The 13,183-nt window shown below is 53.8% G+C and overlaps 3 protein-coding genes across 3 annotated transcripts; 2 read left to right on the top strand and 1 right to left on the bottom strand.

The window, feature by feature from the left end:
- Positions 1–35: 35 nt before the first annotated feature.
- J4E85_003440 (uncharacterized protein) lies at positions 36–847 on the bottom strand (the record flags this gene model as incomplete). Its single annotated transcript, XM_051467708.1, has 2 exons — positions 36–683; positions 731–847. 2 exons carry the CDS (start codon positions 845–847, stop codon positions 36–38), a joined length of 765 nt encoding a protein of 254 aa, XP_051328867.1.
- Positions 848–2,117: 1,270 nt separating this feature from the next.
- Positions 2,118–3,960, top strand: J4E85_003439 (uncharacterized protein; the record flags this gene model as incomplete). The annotated part of the gene is made up of 4 exons (XM_051467707.1): positions 2,118–2,509; positions 2,627–2,653; positions 2,765–2,836; positions 2,883–3,960. The coding sequence occupies 4 exons, from the start codon at positions 2,118–2,120 to the stop codon at positions 3,958–3,960; spliced, it is 1,569 nt and encodes a 522-aa protein (XP_051328866.1).
- A 7,633-nt stretch (positions 3,961–11,593) lies between these two features.
- J4E85_003438 (uncharacterized protein) lies at positions 11,594–12,601 on the top strand (the record flags this gene model as incomplete). Its single annotated transcript, XM_051467706.1, has 1 exon — positions 11,594–12,601. One exon carries the CDS (start codon positions 11,594–11,596, stop codon positions 12,599–12,601), a length of 1,008 nt encoding a protein of 335 aa, XP_051328865.1.
- Positions 12,602–13,183: the final 582 nt, after the last annotated feature.

Below are 13,183 nucleotides of genomic sequence, written 5' to 3'. Positions count from 1 at the left end.
TGAATGCCATTGCGCACGGATTGAATGTAAGCCGCTCATTGTCCTATCTCTGGCGTTGTCCCAGCTGTCTCTGCAGCAACGCTCTTATTTCTTGCTTCCGAGTCTTCCTGGTCCTTCCCGCCTTTTGGCTCCCTGAGCATGCAATATAGCTTGATAGCGTCCTTCTCTCCCTCTCCATCCCTACACTCCATCTCCCTCGCCAACCGAAAGCCAAACTTCTCATAAATGGCGATGTTCGGCTCACTCCTGCTACTCTCCAAATAGCACATTTTCCCCTCCTTATCAGCCATATCCAGCACCTCTTCCATCAATGCCCTTCCCACGCCCTGTCCCTGACACTCCGGCAAAACAGTAACGATGTTGCAGAAATAGTATCCCTTTGGGTCCGTCCATAATTCAGCCTGCGCTTCCGCCTGTCGCGCTTTCCATATCCAATATCGCGTTGTACTGAGGCCACCGCGTCCGTACCATAGGTTCATGCGTATTTGGTTGGCCCAGAGATACCAGTACGAGAGGTATAGCGACCAGGAGTCGGGCTCGGACGTGGGTCGCGGGGGGAGCCACATGGCGCAGCCGAGGATCTTGGACGGGTTCGACGTGTCGCGTGCGACGTGGAAGAGGCCATGTTCGATGCCCCATCGGCAGCGCAGGGTGAGGGATACGCGATTTCGTACTAAAGAGACCTGAGATGGTGAGCAGCGCGCGAGAAGACGGGTACTGAGGTAAGTACCTTTTCGCGATCTGGGAAGACCCAATTATTGTAAGGGTCATTGGCGAAGGCTTGTTGTATGGTATCGATTGCGCCGTCGATATCGGCCTCTTTCATGCGCGTTACTTGGATAGGCATTGTGAGAGGTTCTGTGGTGTAGAGGTGTTTCGAGACTCTTCGTGTCACGGCGGCAGTAGATACGAAGATATATGCGCCAGTCTCAAAACTGGCAAACGTCGATAACCAGCCATGATAGGTGCGGGGAGGTTTGTAGAGCTTGTCGCATGCAACATGTGGATAGGTGATGAGATGGGAAGGTCTAAGCGACAATCACGTGCATTGCGGGGCCTTCCGACGCCTATCTGAGCAGGCGCGTACGAACCATCTTCACCAATCCTATCTGCAGCTATCTTGGCTATGTTACACAGCTTCAGCCTGGTAGCCATGTCAGCTTTCAGGAAGGAAAGTCCGGCCTTGGTGCCTTGGACCTGCGTGACAACGCACACTAAACACCATGGAGACTTCCAAGCAAAGACTCAGACGGGCTATGCGACTTCCTGGCCCATCCATTGGCTTGAAACGATCGAAAACTGATACTACAAATGACCAAGCTCAGCTGCGCCCTGGCGATCAGGCTGAAGGTGGGGTAGAGGCGGCGGCGATGGGTTGGGGCTATAATCTGGACATGCCTCCCTCGCTACGATCCAGAGGTGCTCGCCAATATACGATGCCGTCAGACAGTAGCAGCGTCCCCGATAGATGGGCCGAGATAAGGAGAAAGGCCGAGCTGAGGCGAGCGGGTCAAGGAGCACAGCAAAGCGATGAAGAAATACAAGATGAGGAGACCATCGAAAGTCGCGTGGCACGCATAAAAGCTCGTGTAGCAGAGTTGACACACAGTGCTGAGAGCGAAGTTCCCGTTTCTACTGAGCGGAATCAAGAAAGGCGCTTGCCACTGCACACACGGCGCCATACGGACGGGAACGTGGCCAGCTCCCCGAATCTACAGGCTACGCCAAGTCGCAATGGCAACAATGTAGAACTTGTAGATATCGACAACGCGTCATCTGAGCTGTCCACCATCAGTAAAGCCGCTGAGGTTCCGACAAGAACATCGTCAGCAAATGGAAGCTACATGACTCGGAGTGAACAAGACCCCTTCTGCAGACCGTGGTACTCTGGATCGATACTAAATCGTATACTATCGGAGATGGCTGTTGAAAGCGCTCGGAGTGCCCTTAAAAGCCTTGGGGTCACCGATCTGTGGCTACCCTTGTCAAAACAACTGCTTCGGCGATCCTTGACAGATCCTCACCATATATCAGAGTTCTTAAGATTACAAGACGAACATCTCAGGGTGTTTCTTGCGCGTTGGACAGGAGGTGCTACGGGAGATCACATACCGGGTATGATGTTTAACCATTGCGAGTTCGAAGACGACGAAGAGGTATTTGAGGAAAATCGGTTGCTAGGCGAAGGTATGGTGGGCCTTGTCGAAGAAGTGACCGTCCGGTCCCGCGAGCCACCCATTGTGTGTGTACGGAAGAAGATCGCGAGGCCTAAACAGCTTAAAGCGCACCAACAGATCATGGCTGCTTTCATCCGAGAAGTCAGAGTCATGCGCCAAGTCAATCATCGCCATTGTATTCGCTTTCTTGGGAGTTATACCGACAATGAGTCCGTCAATATTCTCTCAACACCTGTGGCCGATATGGATCTTGCTGCCTTCCTTGATAACCATATCGGAGACCGGGAATGGGCCATACTCTACAAGGGCATTGACTGTCTTTGCAACGGGCTGTAAGTACATGCCAACCTACGCTTCCACATCATCGAGCTTCAAAGAGCGATGATGGGTGGCTGACAGACTGGCTGCAAAGTTGACATAAGGGGGAGCTTTTGCTAATCGCCTTCTAGATTGTATCTCCATGACAACAAGATACGGTAAGTGCGCTGAAGTGTAGTAAGGGAACTGTGGACGAGCTGCGCTACACGATCGCTTTGTCCGCTCCTCCCAATAGACTGCCCTCAAATGGTAGGGCTAATACGACTTAGACACGAAGATTTGAAGCCGCAGAATGTTCTCGTTCATGGCACCAACATATTGCTTACCGATTTTGGGTTCAGGTAAGTCAACCCCGAATCACGACACTACTGTGCTAACCATACATAGCTTGGACTTCTCCGATGACTCTGTTTCGACAACCACTGGACGGCCATCTGCATGGACTATTCGGTATTCCGCGCCAGAAGTTTTGGATTCTGAGCCTCGCAACCGAGCTAGCGACATATTCTCTCTTGGATGTGTTCTGGTCGAGATGATTTCGGGACTTTACGGACGCACTCTCTCCGAAGTCAAGGACTATTGGAAGAAAACTAGTAACGGACAATCCAGTTTTGCACGCAACCCAGAGGCAACATCATCATGGCTCGCACTACTGTCGGATCATCCTGACAGCGGCAGGCTCAAACCCATTGTCGATTACCTGCCAGAACTTCTGGCCACAAGACGCCTTGATCGACCGTCGGCTCAAACAGTCGTCGATAGACTGTGTAAGCTGTGCCTACCTTTTCCTGGCCTTCCGCATCTTGTCAATCCCTGTTGCGGACCACTGCCAGGGTGGATAGACAATATTCATCCTGAGCGCCTCAGAGGAAGTGGGTTGCCAAAAACGCGTGATCCACAGTTTTGGTACGCCCTTCGAAGTAATTTTGGTGCTGTCAAAGACAGAGAAATGACCTACGTCATACTTGACCAGCGTCTCAACCAAGTCGCTACCAAGCACAACTGTTACTCCTCGATCTGGGATGTTCTCCGCCCCAGCAGTATTGCTTCAATTAAGGCTGCATGCGACATGCTCTTCCTTCAATCTAAGAAGACAAAGCCGATACTAGATCTCCCAAGTAACCAGACTGTTTTATCGACAGAGCTCGACCTAAAACATGTGCTGACGCAGGTACTGGAAGCATATACCTTGTGGAAGGCTATATTCACCGCGCGAAGTGTACAAATTCCGACACCCGAGACGCAATGGCTACCGAGAGGCTTACTCCCTTTCCAATTAGAAGAACTTACAACTGTAACGCATACGCGCACAATACAGATTTCAATGGTTGACCACGGCCATTGCCCCAAAGACGATCGCTACTTTGGGTCCATTTTCTACATTTTGACATTCAAGATCTCGGTAGAAGGATACGAGCCTTCGAAACTGGGTGCGCCTTTCGTGGACCTAAGTATGGCAATATAGCTGAGCATCACATGGGGGTTGGCTGCAATAGCTGCAAAAGATTTACGGCGTAGAAGAACAATTAGTGTAGTGATTTACCAGAGCAAAGGGAACAAACGTCAGCAATAGCAGTACTTAGTAGATGCATATTACCTCGCGTACGGGTAACTGCTTGGAAGTTAAGGTGCCCCCCTACTGTAGCCATGATTTGGCCACACAAGCGATCTGAATCATCCTTAGGCGACATTACCAGACTTACACATGTCATCTCATTTCACGTCTCCCAGATTGATCCGTTCCTGATAAACTTTAGCGTCATGACCACATCAAGGGACTCTTGATGACGAAAAGAAAAGAGGACAATGTCAGTAGAACTGATGGTGTACGGAAGTCAGGTGCGAAGCGAAAATCTATGTCATGAGCTGCAATACAAGCCGTGCAAACTAAGTCGCGAGGTCCAATTGTATTCCATGGTCCACACGCTCAAAAGTACGCTGCGCATCAAGCGTACGCTTTTTGTGTGACTCAAAAACCTAGATGCGCAGACGCATGCTTACCTTTTCCCTTAACCAGCATCACGACGAATCAAGCAACCAAAAAGCTGCATGATTGCTTTTCGTGACCAAGACATTCCGCTTCCGCGATAACGCTCATACACACGCAGCACACACACATCGTGATAGTTCTACACACGAACCCACATACTCACCGCTCGAACCCAAAAGCCCATACTCACACATGCGCTTATGTCAACATGTTCGCACAAAGCAAGCCCCGCACTACACTACAGGACACTACCCCAACCCCAGCCCAACGTCTATTCGTCATGGGATCGACAGTCCTGCATGGCCTGGTCAGTCAGCCTACCGAACCCAGTCCAGCCCAGTCCGATGACACCCTCCCGCACTGTGCGCGGGCGAAGCGAGTGAGCATGAGCGGTTCCGGATAGCGAATGCGAGTATGCATGGGGAGCTGGTAGACCTGTTTTGACCGGGCCGTTGTTGGGTTGGGAGTTGATGGCAGATGCGCGTGTGTGGCATGACATGTGTGGCGAGGAGGCGCTGCTTTTTTGTTCCGGGGGGCTATGCTATGGGATGCTGATTCTGCGGTGATTGATGTGGCGAGGGACATGTACATGGTCTTCGTACTTGGGCTGCGTAGTCGGCCCGCTTTGTACATGTTTGTGTATACTTATCGGTGGATGGAGGTTACCGGCGTTGTTGATACGAACGTCTACCGTGTTGAGTCTATTGAATATTTTTGGTGGTGTTAGGACATGAGTAGGCACATGATGTCAACGTCCGAACGTCGGCATTTTCCTCCTTTGCGATCAACATGTCGACGATCTCTGTTCAACATCTTAGGCTCTCGCTTACGGCGATGTAGTATACCGTGAGATATCAGCTGATTCGCCGGGTTGTACAGCCTTGTGTCCGGCTTTTTCCTTGAACCGTGGCGCTGTAAAGGTTAGGTATGAGGAACAGGCAGCCAACCTTGTTCGGATATAGAGCATGGATGCAAGCGCGAATACGGAATGAGATAGGTAGGATACTTCGTGAGCTTCCGCTTAAAGGCACGATTATCGGCGTTGCATCCGTAGCGACGATCCGGAAATTCTTGGTTCCGAGCTGTTACCTGGCATTTTAACATGCACATGGAAGGCACAGTAAATAGCAATAATTTCCCAGGGTGCTGAGGCAGCAGGACCAGGCCGTGTTGCAAGATGCATCTGCCGGAGGACAGGCGGAGACGGGTACTGTACGCAGCGCAGCATAAGTGGGCAGCTAACAAGACGCAACTAGAGATTCGAAAGCGAGAACCTGAGCCATCCTTGGATCATCGTGGTACTTGTTGATCAACTGAGAGAACTGGCCTCCGCAAAGTCGAGACCATCCGTATGACAGCGTATAGCGCCTGCATGTACCCTTGAACTGTAAAGGGTGGGTAACTATAAGGGCAGATAGTACCACTTGGTGTGCATACAGGCGACCCGCTGGCGGCCGACGATTCAGTGTTGGGCAGTCAGGCAGCCAGTACGTGGGAGTGCGAGAGCGATCGGAAAGAGCGGAAGCAGGAAAAAAGTCGATGAAACGCAGTCCGGAAAGTTAAGCCACCGTGTTGTGTGGTGCGGGTAGTCCTTGAGCGGTCTGTTTGGGGCAACTCCAGGTCATCCTAGGCACCGGATTACTGTCAATGCTAGTAGCCAAGAGGGGTGGTGTTGCGAATGCGGGCGCTGATGGAGCGCGTACTAGCCGCATCGCCGTGAAAACATCGGTGTGTTCGACAAAGAGGCAAGCCGGGGCTGCCGTGGTCATCAGACAGGCTGGGAGGCAGGTGCGAAGGCGGCAAGTCGGGCAATAAGCGACGTGCGTGTACTCTACGCAGAAACCGATCTATGTCCTGGGCGCCCAAAAATAGGGCGTTCAATTTGCTGAGACGTACAAATCAGGACCATGCAGGTGTGACTGCTTCTGCGCATAATCGTAGGCGAATAAAGAAGGTACTTCGGGTCGTCGCTCAGTGGTGGAAGTGGACTTTTGGGATCGCCACGTAAGCACAATTTAGCCTAGAGCATGTCTAGAATAAGAAGATAGGCGATTTGCCGATCTGGTGAGGTGGAAAAATTCATGGCGCATGCATGGCATCCGTGGGCCCGTTTGCACCGTCATACACCTGACGGGGAACTACTTGCATAGGAGCTTCCGCAAGTAAGTCTCAGTTGGCAACTCAAGGATGGTCACCTCCACACAAAGGACGGCCCTTGTCAGCAGTGATGCACGCAGTAGTACCGAGCCTTGGATTGCATTTGACACATCGCCTGATGTAACAGCGGCCGAGTGCATGACTGGCGGGCACCAAGTTGTGTCTTACAAACGAATAGCAACTGCTATATAGGGTTCCGACTAGGGGTGTGCTGCTGGAATATTAAAGCGGAGTGCAATTGCCGGATTGGTGCGTAGTATTACAAGACTGAGATCGGTGGTGTAACTGTAAGCGGTAAGCATAATGCTAGAGGTGGCCCGACCTCGGATATTCTATGTGGCAGACGTGCTGATCGAGAAACTTTGCTCTATATTAGCTGCCATGTCGACACAAGTTGCAGCAGCAAGCGCCTCAATACACCCTGATTCATGATGACGGCCGGATCCATCGCTCCTCAGGATGCATTGTTGTATTGGCTTTGAGGCGGTTGGTGGCAGCTAGGTACCGAACCTAAAGAGGTGCGACAGGCAAAAGGGTCGCGGTGGAGCGGCAGAAGGAAAACAAACGCTCGTACTGCGTGAAACCGAGTCACCGCCGGGCCCTGGTAAAGTGGAGAAGATTTTGCGGAGATGCAGGCTGGCTTCAGCTGCTGCGTCGTAAGACAATTAGCATGGGATCGCCCGACAGAAGTTTCATCAGTTGCGCGCTCGGGTGAAGCGAAGGTACAGACGTGTACACGATACCCACGGTCCGGCATGCTCGTGCGGCAGTCTTGGCTAGGTAAAAGTGATGCAGAGTCATGGCTTGTTCTTGTTGATGTACCAGCAACTTGTACACACAAGCGAGTCAACGGCTGTGAGCTGGCACAGTGGCGGTCTGACTGGTCAGACTCGTACCCCGGCTACGAGCGCATATCGTGTATGTGGAAATGCCATCTTGCCCCATGGTCGTAGCCCTAGTGATGTTGAGTGGGGTGTCGGTGTCCGATTTCCTCTTCGTGCGTCACACGCGCATGTTCGAGATGCTGTACCGCTGGTGCTTGCCTGAGGTGTGCAGTAGGACTTGTTTCCGGCAAATATCCAAGATTGCGTCGAGCACAACTTGCAGCAGTAAGGAGGCTCACCGACGAGCTAGTGTGGCTGCTGATCCAAGCAGACAGGAGGCTTCAACGGAGGACGGCGATTGGACCAGGGGCTCTCGACGTTGAGCAAGTGGGCTCGCGAGCCGCCTGGTGAGGCTAATGCTCGCTGGTGGGCAAGGATAAAGTGCCGCCGCGCCCGCAAAGAGAATTTCGCGTTCGCATGGGCCGACCATGATCTAGAACACATCACACGCAGACAGGCCGATACCATGCTAAAGGATCGTCGTCGTCCACAAATAATGCAGCTACCAAGCCGACCGAGTTCTTTTTCATGCAACTGGTTCACATCGTGCTTCACCTCGCGCTTGGTTAGGGTGCTTGCGTGACCGGGAAACGACCTATAGCCTGGCCACGTCTAGTGAATGGTGTTGACAAAACTCAAGGGAACGCCAGGATGATAGACTATCATGCTGAAGGTAACGTCGTGTCAACATGACCATGGTTGATATGGCAGGGCGGGCCATGAGGGACTTTGTGGTTGGTTTGAGCTAGCGTAGCGATGCCGCTCATACCGTGATTCTCTGCCTTTCCAGCATTCTTAGAGATGATGCGACGCCACGTTTGAGACCCACTCGACTCGTGGGCCACCCGCTGATACGTCATTAAAGGGTTTTTCTTCCCGTGTTGCAGATTGCCGGACTGGGGCTGTCAGCGCCTGGCTTCGACACACTGGCACTGTGATGAGTGCAGCACCCTTGCCGCGTCCATCCAAGCGCATCCTCCATGATAATGCCGGAGAAAGCCTTTTTGAAACCACAGTTTTCACAATCTCGATTGATGGAGCTTACGGCGTACAGCACGGCTAGGAGGCACGGGATTCCAGATAGTGCAATGTCTGTGAATGGCGCTGTGCCCAATGCTGCGCGGCCTATTGTCTCGAGCGGATCATCTGAACGCGAAACTATGGGAAGACGCGGGTCAGCACCCAGCACCTCGATTCGACGATTCGTAGATTGAGCGTACAAGATCAAGCGACGCTTTGCAGAGCGGGTTCCGGTGACAGTTCGGTGCTTACTTTTCCTGTTCACATATTCGTCTCGTGATGCACAAGTGTACAGCTGCGCCGCAATTTTTCGTGGATCAAAATGACCGAGGCCGCGTGCTGCAGAGTCAGACTGGCTGGGTGTGATACGCGGGATGTGCTGAATTACGGAACACGGTGCATTGATTCGTTCCCTGTGGCTCGCGCTAGTTGCAACATCGTTCACTGACGCCCACACTCGGTGCACTTTGTTGATGACCGACCTGTGATGGGAGTTGCTTCTTTGTTGGTACAATCAGGATCCTACGGCAGGCGCCTGCACACATGGTGCCATGAAATGTCGGCTCCATGATTGGGTTTCAGCTGGACAAAACAGACGCCATGTGTAGATGGGATGTGGCTGCAGCCAAGCAAACGTTGACGATGCTTTTGAGTGCATCCGTGAACAAGACCCCCATGCAAGGACCCAAGTGCAGCTTTCATATGCTCTTTTTGGCGACAAGATGCAAGCCCCCTGACATGATCCTGTTCGTTTGAACCACCAAAAGGATCCTTGCGCCCGCGTTGGACCGCTGTAGATCATTCAGGCGGGACGAAGCCAGGGTTGGTCCCTCGGCGCTTCGGCTGCATCTCATCAGCCACGCGGGGATTTTCTCATTTCTGGTTGTCGAACGGCACTGCCGCTTTGGGCCTGGTCACCGTGGGGTCAACAGGGAGGTGTGAAGACCTTGTCGTGAGATGGAGGGATCGGTCGGCCGCTTGTCATGTTGGTTGAGACAGCGGTGCTGCAAATAACGGTAGATGATAGCGGCATGCTTCAATAGATGGATCCTCACGAAGCATGCGGCTTCTTTGTCACCGGGGCGCAGGCAGGCTTTGTGCTTCGTATTAGGTGCAGCCAGCACTCATCGTGATGATCGGATCCACTCCACCCACCGCGACGTTGAAGGGAATACCGGCGTGCTATAATAGGCTTCGACCTAGTCTATAGATGCGCTATTTGCAGTGCTAGACGATGGCGCGAGCGGAATGACATGCCAGCTACGTGAACGCGCGTATCGCCAGACGGGCACACTGTGCCCGGTGTTGAGTGCCGGGTGCGATGCGCAGTGTTTGGATCAACAGACCGGTCGCTCGGTTGTTCACGCCCGACAGGCGACGTTAGCCACGGTGCGCATGGTTTCAAGGCGTGCTCAGGTGGAGCACGACGCTGGCAAAAGGTTAAAGTGCTTTTCTCGGCGGTGCCTAAGAGAGCAAGGGTGCAAGACTCGACACAACCTCATGTACGGGGGCCCTTTAGGCGTAACCCGTCGTGGCGGCACATGTACCCAGGCCGGGGGGTCGACCGATGGACGGCGGCTTCTTGCGTCCGGTGTGCTCAGGCTACAGAACAGTAGTCAGGCGTGTGAGGGACAGTAGCGACAGTACCGTAGTCAGGAAAGAGGACTAGAGGATGCAAGGCTGATGACATGCCGATGCTCAGCGCTGATTGCTCCAATCTCCGCGAGTGGCTCGCCGTTGGCTGTGTGACCTCGGCCAGCGATGCATGTCTGATGCTGCATGCCTCTGCAAAGTCCCATGTCATCGACTCGCCCGTCCCCGTTACAGGCGGCAGGGGTGGACTAGCTGCATGCCGATTTCTGGAAGACGCTCGGCTAGGGGCAGGCCAATGGACAGCCCGGAGGCGCGCCCACCCCAGATCGCGCTTGGATACCGTGGGCCAGCAGTGTGGTTTGCCGGCTGCACGCGCGACCACGCAGGAGGTGCTGGGTGCGGGTATGGTGGACCGATTGCAGTGCGCGGGCGGCGCTGATTGGCTTATGTCACTAGCGCGAGGGCAGCTGTGAAGGAGTAGGCGTAGCGCAGCAGGACCCAACCTCGCTCCGCTTCTTCCAACCCTTTCCGAAACTACTGCGCCAACCAAAGTTTGACCCCCCATCCGCCCCTGATCTCGCGATGCTGCTGGCGCCGACACGGATCGTTGCTGGATAATGCACTTCGTCCTGCAGGCCTCCCACACACGACGCCCCATGTCGCCCATGGAGTATCGCCGGCCGCCTTCCACTAATCATGCCATGCGCAGGCGCGGCTAAAACATGACGCTCCTCGTCCCTAGCTGACCGCCTGGAGGGCCACCGCCCCATGCACACGACACTCTCCCCGGCGTGGAGCCCAGCTGAGTCGCACTGCACCGCTCGACAGGGCCTAGTCGCACTACCGCTTTCTGCCATCATCGTTGCGGGCGCTGTGGTTCCCTGGCCTGCCTTCTCCATGAGCCGGCCGTCGTCTAGCTGCACGGATGCTCCGTTGCGCGTTGCGCCATGATACATGGTACGCCGCCCTCGTCTACCTTCCCTGTCGTGTGATTTGGTCATTCCAAGTCTTCCTTTTCGCTCCACGCACTATGCCTTTCGTTGATGGTTCCAGCCGTGCCACTGGCCCTAGTCGTCACAGCGCACCTCACCGAGCCATCCCTTGGTGGCTCCGTATAGTCAATACACTCCCGTTCCTTGTCTGCACCTATTCCACTATTAGCTGTTCTTGAGTTTCGCTAGCCTGGCCCTGGCCGTCCTTGTACCATGACTCCGGCCGCGAGGTTACTCTACCTCAATTTCCCCATCCACCCTTCCTGATCTGTCTATATCTCTTGGCACCCCATATACCTATGCATATGCCCCCCAACCCAGCACGCTTCCAGGTCAGACAAGACTGATTGTCACCGACACAACCGCCTGCCACATACAAACCGCTGAGACATCCCGCCTCTCTACTGTATATCATCACTGCCTTCCCACACTCCGACTTGACTACACCACCACTTGCCCATCATGTCCGGCCACATGCAAACCTCAACGCTTCACCGGCGTACCTCTCGCAGCTCAGGCAGCCAATCAGCAACCCGATCATCTCGTGTTGAAAAGACAAAGAGCCACCACAACAGCCCAAAGAGCATGGAGAGGAGAAAGACTACCACCGAGACCAAGCTCTACGCCTCGTTGGACGACCACTACAGAATGATGTTCGGTGTACCAGCCGAGGAAACCGAAGACCGTCCCCAGCCAAGCAGACCTGTGAGCTGGCACCCATCGTCTGCACAATTCCAGGCTTCGCAACAAACCAACTACTTCGAGCCCATGCCTCAACAACACTGGTCACAACACTACTCTCCCTCATCCCGCGACTCTCAACACGGCTCTGACTTCTACTCTCTGTCCACACGCAACTCCATGTTCGAACCCATGACCAGCACCCCGACATACACCAACACCCAGTCCGAGAGCGGCTGGCAAAGCGTTCAGCCCACACCCGGCTATGTCCACTCTTCTCTCAACACTCCCTCGACCGAGCCTCTACCATGGTACCTGCAGCAATGGGCTCAAAAGAACCAGGCTCAAGCATCTTCCGACTTCCTGCCTATTCAACACCCTGCTCAGCAAGATCAAGATATGGAAGACGACGATGGCGAGAAGCTAGTCGCACTGGGTCTCTACGATGCACCAGAGCCCTCGTTGAGCTGGGGCGCCCTCAACAACGAAGGAACTGGAAAGGGTCTCAAGCTCGAGGAAACTTGGCAGCCACCTGAGGCTGACGATGAAGAGGAAGAAGATGACGATGCCAGCTCTGAGGCCAGCGTCGAGGAGCCATCGCCGCCTCTACCGGCACAACAGGCACAGCACCTGCCCGTTCATGTCAAAGCTCAAACACCAAACAACATGGAAGGACAGAGCTTCTTCTTCGACGAAGACGAGTCGGTGACAAAGGAGTGGTGGTTTCACCAAATGAAGCAGCCCACCATGCCGGTGCGGGACGCCGGGCTGGGATATGGCTGGTTGTAATCTAGATGTCTGTTTCAAACGTGCGACCACGACAGAGGTCCATTGCCCTATCTTCGAGGCGAGCATTTTTTCGAGGCGAGTTCTTTCAGCACAGCGCGGCGTTTTGCATGGTTCCGCTTGGGACCGGAAAAGAGACTTAGAGATACCCTGCCTTTAGCGGCAATAGAGTGAGGCTTTGCATCGCTCACTATGAGGTCAGATGAAGATGATGTATTAGATAGCATCATCAACCAAATCAATCATACTACACCATACTTTGGCCCAATATGCAGTGCTGACGAGTCTACTCTATGATGCTTGTGAACACATAGTGCCCAAGAAGCCTGGCAGTGAGCCGTTGACGAGAAAGGAAGGTGCACCCCATCGCGCACCTGGCCTGCCCCAGAACTCACAGGATGCCGTAACACGATGCATCCTCGTCCTCCACAACCCACAAGCTTCTTCAACGCTTCTAGCCTTTTCGCTCAACCGTGGTCCCAACGCACTCTCGTCTCGGCGCAAGCCGCCATGTACCAGCCCTTAGTGCACCAAACACATTGCATTCCAAGGCGACCAGCACAAGACACACCAACATCATATGTC

The sequence above is a fragment of the Alternaria conjuncta genome (genome assembly GCF_024043145.1).
Source record: "Alternaria conjuncta strain BMP 0040 chromosome Unknown scaffold_4, whole genome shotgun sequence".
In the NCBI taxonomy this organism is placed as follows: domain Eukaryota; kingdom Fungi; phylum Ascomycota; class Dothideomycetes; order Pleosporales; family Pleosporaceae; genus Alternaria; species Alternaria conjuncta.
The sequence above is the reverse complement of the archived record's forward strand: the minus strand, read 5'-3'. Positions and strand labels throughout refer to the sequence as shown.